At 43.1% G+C, this 8,883-nt stretch overlaps 2 protein-coding genes across 2 annotated transcripts; both read left to right on the top strand.

The window, feature by feature from the left end:
* Window positions 1-196: 196 nt before the first annotated feature.
* On the top strand, window positions 197-2,557 carry GGTG_00017 (hypothetical protein; the record flags this gene model as incomplete). The annotated part of the gene is made up of 9 exons (XM_009217756.1): window positions 197-243; window positions 781-807; window positions 1,230-1,397; window positions 1,462-1,534; window positions 1,737-1,841; window positions 1,903-1,925; window positions 2,001-2,059; window positions 2,182-2,228; window positions 2,447-2,557. 9 exons carry the CDS (start codon window positions 197-199, stop codon window positions 2,555-2,557), a joined length of 660 nt encoding a protein of 219 aa, XP_009216020.1.
* A 2,659-nt stretch (window positions 2,558-5,216) lies between these two features.
* Window positions 5,217-8,384, top strand: GGTG_00016 (hypothetical protein). The gene is made up of 5 exons (XM_009217755.1): window positions 5,217-5,534; window positions 5,587-5,797; window positions 5,866-6,383; window positions 6,442-6,794; window positions 6,869-8,384. The coding sequence occupies exons 1-5, from the start codon at window positions 5,290-5,292 to the stop codon at window positions 7,909-7,911; spliced, it is 2,370 nt and encodes a 789-aa protein (XP_009216019.1). The 5' UTR covers window positions 5,217-5,289; the 3' UTR covers window positions 7,912-8,384.
* The last annotated feature ends 499 nt before the right edge of the window (window positions 8,385-8,883 follow it).

Genomic DNA, 8,883 nt, shown 5'->3' with positions numbered 1-8,883 from the left:
CCCCCCCCCCGGTTGAGATCAATCACACGGTATGTGGCCGTAATTTGCCTATGGTTGTAGGCGCCAAATTAAACTCCCCCTGTAGGCCTGGCGATTGCCCTGGCTTTTTAGCATAAGTGGGAGGGCGACGTAGGTCCCCGCATAATTCCCGCTGTCGAACCCGGCGCCCTTATGGTAGGTCCACGGGTCGTCCGATATGTTGTATATCGCCAGCCCGGCGTTGTCGTATACCCCATTACAGGGGTAAGTGGCGTCAGATTTTGTTGCGGACATAGCCGCCCATGTAAAAGCCCAGCCCGGTGCACGTAGTCCAGGCACCCCAACAGGTGCGGTAGATGCGATGGCCTCCTGCAGTGGGCCTTTTACCACCCGCGGCCCAGTTCCCTTTGGCACGTCCGGTCTTGACTGCAAGCGGCGTGAGTGTCCGTAGACGAGGCTCGACAGCGAACTCGTGGGTTTTGGGCGAGTCTAGGCCTCTCTAAGTGAAGATGCTTCTGCCGTCTCTACCTGGCTACATTGAAATGCCGCCTACTCTTTTGAAGCCATCATTCCGGGAAGCTGTCATATCTACGCTTGCCGCGGTCCAAGGTTTATTGAGAGGCAGCGTCCATGTGGAAATTTCTAGATGACAGCAGTCAGCTCCGGGTGAAAATAATACGCTGGCAAGCTGCCCTTTGCGTAGAAAAATGGAGATAACGAACTTGGCGTTTCTTTCTTTATTATTGTATCATAAGTTGCTCTTTCCATAATGTAGAGCTAACCTTGGAGAACAAGAACTAGTTTAGAAAAGGGAATAGTGCTCTCAAGGTTGGTGAAAAGCAGATTTAGGATAGCTAACGAGTCCCGGAAACTGGATGCTAGACTGGTTTTACAAAAAAAGCTGTGCATACCTGATGACCGCCAGCGCCACTGTCCTTAGTTTGACAAAAGCACTGTTGGAAGAGACATGCTGTTGCAAGCGCAAGCACAAAGGATCGATCTAGTCCGGCTGCTGAAGTCGTGCTAGCTGATACGAATAGGCAGTGGTTACATAAATCCTGGCTGATCGAGAGAATAAGAATGGAATTGATGGGGAAACAACAGGGCGAACTCCACGGACTACAAAGAAGGGCTGCGGGCTTCTGATATAGCACCTGAGGTGTCCCAAATCGTCGCTACACCCGGGGGACAAAAGTACCGCTCGATTTTCCAAAAAAAAATTCAACGCCAAATTGCGCAAGGAATACCAGCGCCCCACAATATATATTAAAAAGTAATTGCTATTATATAATACTTAACCTATTTTTATACATATTTAATTTTTTATTTTATTTATTTCCTTTATATTTAAGCTGCAAAAAAATAAAACAAAAATGTATATATATATATATATATAATTTATTTACCCTTTTCGAGCTGTATAGCCCATGGGGAGCACCACGGATCGGGGTAGCTATTTAAAGGTAAAAACCGTGCTTCCAGCCAACAGCTATTTGGTGTAAAACCGGGTAAAAACTCCTTCCCTTCGAAGTATTTTCTATTCCGCGTCGTTTTTGTAAGTAATTGTTTGTAAGGTATTTTCCGCACTTTTAAACGTTCGGTAAAAAAAAAGTTATTGTTATTTAAAACGAAGTATCGTGGTCCGGTTGGAAGTTGGTTCGTTTGTTGCATTTAGGTTGCATTGTTAAATGCACGTTTCCGTACCAATTTAAAGCTTTCCCGTTATTTTTTCCTTTTTTGTTAACCTTAGCAAATAGGTTAATATATTGCGGCTTTTTCCGCCTTTTTTCTTTTTAATCCCTTACGCAATCCCACCAAAAAACATTACTAGCAATTGCAAAACAGCAACAACAATAACCGTTGTAAATCTTTCCTTCCTGGCTTCCGTTACTTTGCAGCCCATTTAACGTTTAATTATAATAGCCCGCAAAATTAATTTTAACAAGGTTTGCATGCAAAATTTTAATAAATTTTTTTCGTTATATTTTTTAATTTTATTTTTCCGGATATTTTGCTAATAGGTTGCTTCGGTTTAAATTCCAAATTAAAGAAATGTATATATTGCTATTCGAAAAAAAAGGTTAGCAAGGACGGACAATGCATTTTTGCGCTAAAAAAGGGCGTTTCGGAATTGGGTTAACGTATATTTAACGCCGCGGAAAAGCTTAAATCCGTAAGTTTTGCTTTTAATACCAATAATAGCTTTACAAACCGCAAAAAGCATTACGTTTAAGCGTTTAACTTTACGGGTAAAGTAAAAGTTGTAAATTTTTTTTTTGCTTTATCGTATCCTTTACGTCCCCGGTGCGTCGCTAATACCCTGGATAAGATTGGGAAATTTGGCTTCCTTAATACAAGCGCTGCGCTTACGCTAAATTTAAAGCCGTTTGCAAAGCGTATTTCCCGAACGATACCCCGGCCCCGGTAAAACCTTTCCGTTATTTTGCGGAAAACCCCGAAATCGAAGCTTACCGTAACATTATTATTATTAACATTTTTATTAAAATGTTTTTTGTATTCGATATCGTTTTTAATTATTTCCAAGCTAAACGTAACGGGTTTAACGATTTTACGTTAATAAATTGCGTTAAAATTTATACGCGAAACGTTTAATTTCGTTAAAATATTTACGCCCAATTTTACAATAACGTTACCGAATTTTTTAATTATTATAATAAATATTTCGAAAAGGTTACCCCCGCCGATTTTTTGCAAATTGGTAATAGCAACGGTAACGGTAAAAATAGTAAAATAACGGATAATTTTTTTTCGGTAATTGGTAATTCCGCGGTTAAATTTAAAAAGGAAAACGATGCGGCTGGTTTTTAGTTTATTAACAAATTTGGTTAGGGTAAAGTTGCGGGTTTAGCCGGGGTTGCTACAGCGGCGACGGGGGCGGTAAAAAAGGTGTTAGCGGCGCCCGGGGTAGCAATTAAAAAGGCAGCCGCTGTTGCATTCCTTTCCTTTTCCCAAGCGCTTTCCCGCAACCCCAACAAATCCAATTTCGGTTTTAAGGATAAAAGCGATAATATAACCGTTTAAGCGTTATATACCCGGCGGTTTAAATTTTTTATATTTGAAATATTAAAAATAATTTGCGGCGATTCGCTTTTACGGGCGTAAATAAGTTTTTGCTTTTTAGCGTTAAAATAAAAGGTTGCGTTATTTTGCTTATTGGTATATGGTATTATTAATAATTAATAAAATTGTTGGAAAGTTTTTTCGACGAAATTTAATATAGGTTTAGCTTTTTGGAATTAAAGCGGTTAAGCTTTTTATTTTTTTTCCGAATTCGCCGTTTCGTTGCGGCGTTTAACGTTTTTTTATTTTTTCCTTTTTTTTCCGCTCTTTCCGCTTACGTATTAATAATATCGCTTAATAAAGCGTAGCTAAAAAGCCGTTTTATTTTTATAAACCATTTTGTAACGATTGTTGCTTCGTTTGGTTGGTTTAGCAAAAATTTTGCCGCTTTTTTTATTATTTAAAAAAGTTTTTTTTTTGTTTTTGCAAATTTGGGCAATGTAGCAATACGTATATTACCGTTTCCGGGTTTTAACCGTATTAATACGTTACGGCCACGCCGAAAACTTTCTGGAAAGCTAAATAACCCCGGAATTTTAACCTTTCCGTTTTTAGCTAAACCAATAGCAAATTTTGGGTTTTGTAAAGGTTGCGGTAAAAGTTTAAAATTTTTTTGTTAAATTGCCCTTTGTTAATTTTAACGCTTTTTTTAATTACCGTAACGTGGTTATGCTACCTTTTTTTTATTTTTCCAGCACCGCTATTTCCGAATCCGATTTTCCAATTTAATTTAGCGCTTTTTCCCGTTAACGGAATAACCGCGCAATTGCAACCGTAAATTTTTGCTTTTTATTTTTTAATTTCCGTTGCACTTTTTTGCAAATATTTGCAATTTTTTCCGCTAAACCGCTTTTTTTTAACTTTTTTTCGAAATGAGCAACGCAACCATTTAGCTATATTTGGATCGGGGCTACATGCGTTTTTAATTTTAGCAATTTTTATAAAGTTTTTTTGTAAGCCTTTATTATTATTTTTAAACAATTATTTTGCGTTTTTGCTTACGCTTTAGCTATTTTTTTAAGCCGCAACGGGGTGGCGTTAAATTTATAGTAAACCGGGGCCGCGTAGTTTAATGCTGCTTTAATTACGGCCAAATACAAGTATTTGGTTTTGGTAAACGTAAGTCCTTACGTTGTCGTTGCTAAGCGCGTAATAAATAGCATTTGGGTCGCCATTTTTTCGCGCATTTTTTGGATATATTAAATCCAATTTAATTTGGAATTAATTTAAAAGCTTAATATTTGCATTGCTTTTTTTGTTATTTTTGGTTTTACCGTAACCTTTTCGAAACGGAAAGGTAACGTTGGCGCGGGTTTTTTCCTTTTTATTAACCAAATTAATTAATATTTGGCTGGGTTAAATTTTGTTCCAAATTTTTTTGCTTATTCCAAACATACGTTATAAGCGGTTTTAAATTTATTAATTGCGTTTATCGCGTTGCAATCGAAGTTAATTAAATTGGTATTATTTGCAAATCCCGTAATTGCAACCCTTTTTACTTTCCGTAACTTTTTGTACAAATTTGCTATATAAATAATAAAAAGGATAAGTAATATCGGGAACCTTTGCGAAACGCCGCATGGAATTTTATTTTTTGCCGTATTTTTGCCGTTAAAAAAAAGTATTATTTCCCAATCGCTTAAAAAGCTTTTAAAAAAATCCAAAATTTATTGTAAAAATTGGTATTTTTTTATTTCGTTAAAAAAACGTACATGCAATACGGTATTAAAAGCGCCGCTTATGTTAAATAATAAAAAACCAATTACCGTTTTTGCGTTTTAAGCTATATTTACTCATAAAATAGAGAAGTCGCTGCTGGGGCCGTTAAATTCGGCGGGTTCTGGCACTGTTTTCGGCGGCAGGTGCAGTCAGGGACGCTTGGACCAAGGAGGTACCCCGCCAGGTATTGAGTACTTCGACGGCCTGAACCAGGGGCTCGGCCAGAACCCTGGCGGTGGCCAATCAGCACCCACTCCTCACGACCCTAGAAGTGTCCAACTTTTGGGACTTGGCGGTTCCCACTGACCAAGGCATTTTCGACTTTCTGAACGACGAACCGACAGGAAATCATGGCTGCCTTTCGCCATAAATGGCGGCAACGCCCTCGTCGGCCTTCGCTGGCCTTCGTCGGTCTTCCATGCCTCATCCGTCAAATAGTCCGCTCATACAATCGCCGTCCCCCCACCCCCCCCACGATAAAGTCGCACACGCAACAACGGAACCATTCCCATGCCGCAGCCTGCGACCGTTGCCGTTCGCCGACCCGGTGCCAGCGGCCCCCTTGATAACCATGCCCACTTTCTTGCGCAATTTTCGGAGGGAGAGGCACGCAGAGGAGTCGACAGGCGACCGGCGCCGCTGTCCGCCGAGGAGCATGCAGCGAACCGAAAGCGATTGGAACGCGCCTTCGTCAAGCCCGTCTTGGCTGAAGCAAGCCAGATCAACGTCGCTGGCATTTTTAAAAAATGGAAACGGTATGTTGCACGACCTTAGCTAGAATATTGCCCCGCTGACTCCCAGGGCAAGGTACTGCAAAGAGAAAAACGTGGGCGATCCGGAGGAGATTTTGAAAAGCTTGCGACCAGAGATGACAAAGGATTTTTTCCTTTTCGTCTGCGGGAACTACACCATCAAATCATGGGGTACGACGCACGTGTATATCCGCCAGTTCCAGCAGCTATACACCGTGATCACGGGCCGTTTTATGGACCGAAATAACGCAAGGGAAGTTTATAAGGTACTGCGAATGCTTCCCTCTACGCCTAACCCCCACGTATCCAGCCAGCGCTAACACACTGCGTCCAGTACCATCGTCAAGTCTTGATCCCTAGCTTCAGCCTTCGGGCCCCCAATATCCACGGCAAGCCAGTCGTCAGCGTGGCCGAGCTGCGCGTTATCCTGACGTTCAACGTCGCTTACGACACGGGCATCTTCCCCGGCGAACGGCATCGCATCAACCTCGCGGGTTGCTATGTGATCCAATGCTATACCGGGGCCAGGCCCGCCGAGCTTGTCCACAACGAGAGACCGAAACCCAAGGTCGTGAAGGAGCTCTTCGGCTCCAAAGTCGTCCTTTCGTCCAGCGCCGACCAGGGAGAAAGCGAAGGAAGGTGTGATGAGTCGGACGATGCTACGCCTGACAAAGAGTCCCGGCGGGTAGACGAGCTGCTGTCTGCGGAAACCAAGGGACGGAACCGGCCGAAGGCTCTCTGCTACGAGGACATTTCTTTGATGATCGTCCGCCATCCGATAACGCGCCTGGCAACCCCCGCGATGGCCATTAAGTTTGTCCATCACAAGGGCTCGGACAATAGACCAAAACCGTAAGTTTTACGCCCACCGCACGCGATCCATGCAATCTCATCATTCTAACCATCGCAGGACCATCTTCTACTTCACGCCCACCAGGAAACTGATTTTCTGTCCCGTCAGCATAATCATCGCGCTCGCGCTACATGACCACGCTTTCGACGCGCGGAGCTTGACAAACGCTTCGCAAGTGCTTGGCACGAACATCTCGGGGTCCATGGAGTGCATGCCTCTGCGGTGGAAGCAGTGCATGCTCAAAATCCCCGTTTTCCGTCGCTTCGGCTGCAACGGAGTCCTCTCCGGCACCGAGGCCATGCTCTATGCCAAGCTTAGAGATGATTTGGCCCGACAGAGCCTAGATGCGGGATTCGAGGTTTGCTGGACACCGAAGTTCTTCCGCAGAGGAGCCGCGAACGCTGCGAACGGTATGGCCAACCTAAAAGGAGTCGACCAAGAGCTTAGGTAATTTGGCCAAGGGAAACCGCTAACTCGAATCCAGGGAACGCTCCGGACGTCGTCCGAGACCAGATGATGCGCCACGATCCCAAGTTTTCCACTTTTCACGGTGCCTACCTTAACGAAAAGGTTAAATTCGATTTGCAGAACACCTTCCTCGAAGAAGAGACGGAAAATGAGCTGTACAAACTGTTTGCGCACGTTAGCATCACCCGCGACCGTCGGGCGAAACGTGACATGGTGCCAGCCGAGGTGTGGGCGAACCTGCTCCCAGACCCCGAAATCGTCGAATTGGAAAAGCAACGAGCAGCGCTCAAGCGGGGACAGTATCGTATTCACGGCCGGGAGAACGAAAAAGCGGTTCGTGTGCTTACCGAGGAGATTAAGCGCAAGCGGGCGCAGCGCGAGGATAGGGTTGTGAGACAATATCGCGAGTATTACTTCTACCACCGGCCGACCTGGGACATCGAGAGGCAAGCACGGGGAGAGGTGGAGGAGGAGTATGAAGAGCCCAAGGTGGAGCTTAACATCCCCGAACGCGCACGGCTTGCCGAAATCTGGTGTGACCAGCCTGACAACTGGTCTGACGACGAGATCTTGCGCCACCGCATTGAAGCCATCGATCTGATGGTGTCTCTTTGTAACAAGCGAGAAACCCGTCGGCGCGACCACATCCGACAGCGAAGGCAAATCGAACCTCCCATCAAGCAAAAATCGCCGGATCTTTCGCCCGAACCCGATTCTTTCCCGCTCCTAATGGATCCGAACCAGTGCCCCGACTGCATCGGCGACGGCCGGCTTTCGACGGCGGAACGGACATTCATGTTCTGCCGTCCGACTGTCCGAAACGACCACTTCGATGACCAGCACCTTGAAGCACGCAAATTCGCCCAGGGCAGCGGCCATCCCATCAGCTGCAAGCACCCCAAATGTAAAAACGTGAAACTAAAGACATTAGATCACTTCCAGAACCATGTCATGACTGTTCACGGGGTCGCACTTCGACCGGCGAACCAGGCGGAGATTCGACGACGCAAGAAAACCGAGCATCGCAAAATGGCTCGGGTGCAGGGACAAGGGAGGTAAAGCAGTTTCGCGGGCCAGCATTGCCAGCCTGCCTTTTCCGCCCGTGGCCTTGAATTCCATACTGCATATGGCGCATCCCACGTCAGGCTTTTTTTTTTTTAAAAAAAAAATAATAATTCGCTATCCGCTGCGCGGTGTTACGATTACGATACAGGTGTAAGTTACCTGTTTTAGAGTAAGGTGTTTTGGGTCGGAAATAGTAGACCGAGTGACTCTGGGGTTTAAAGAATAAAGCTCGATAGATGCAGTCGGCTAGTGGGTAGACTAGGGTGCAAATTGAGATTAGCTTATTGCGAGCCTTAGATATTAAGTCAAAGTACCCCCTGTCGGCCACCCCCCCAGACGGCCACCTAGATCCCCATACAAACAGGCAAAAACTCACTATTTTCACAACGCGTTTAAAAATCGAATAAAAATTATGTAAGAATGAGATAAGTATCATTTAACAGCCTGAAAGGCAGGCTTTTGCACAATATATGGTATGCGTATATTTTATAATTACATACGTTTGAATTTACGTTATAAAACAGTAGTATACTAAATGTTAGTGTTCGCTAATAAAATGTATCCGTTTTATAACATTTATTATTTAAAACGTAATTTTTTTAATATATTAACTATCAAAATAAAATAACCCGCGTTTAAATCGGAAAAATCCCGGCTTTTACAACATAACATTATATATTATGTAATATAACTACTTAAGCTAATATGGACAACTTACACAGTGTATTATACAGTACAATGCATTTTTTATTATATAAAATTAAAATAAAATGTTATAAATTCCAAGGTTTTAAAAACATAAATGCATAAGGGTATTTCATATATGTAAATTAGTATTATTTAAATTAAGTTATTAATTAAAAAGTTATTTCAATTTTTCATTTATATGTAATTTATATGTAAAAGCTTATTTTGTAAATTTAACATTTTAAACGCTACATTTTATTATTAAATTATCTTATTTGT

Source organism: Gaeumannomyces tritici (genome assembly GCF_000145635.1).
Source record: "Gaeumannomyces tritici R3-111a-1 unplaced genomic scaffold supercont2.1, whole genome shotgun sequence".
Lineage (NCBI taxonomy): Eukaryota > Fungi > Ascomycota > Sordariomycetes > Magnaporthales > Magnaporthaceae > Gaeumannomyces > Gaeumannomyces tritici.
This window is presented reverse-complemented; position numbering and strand designations above follow the sequence as displayed.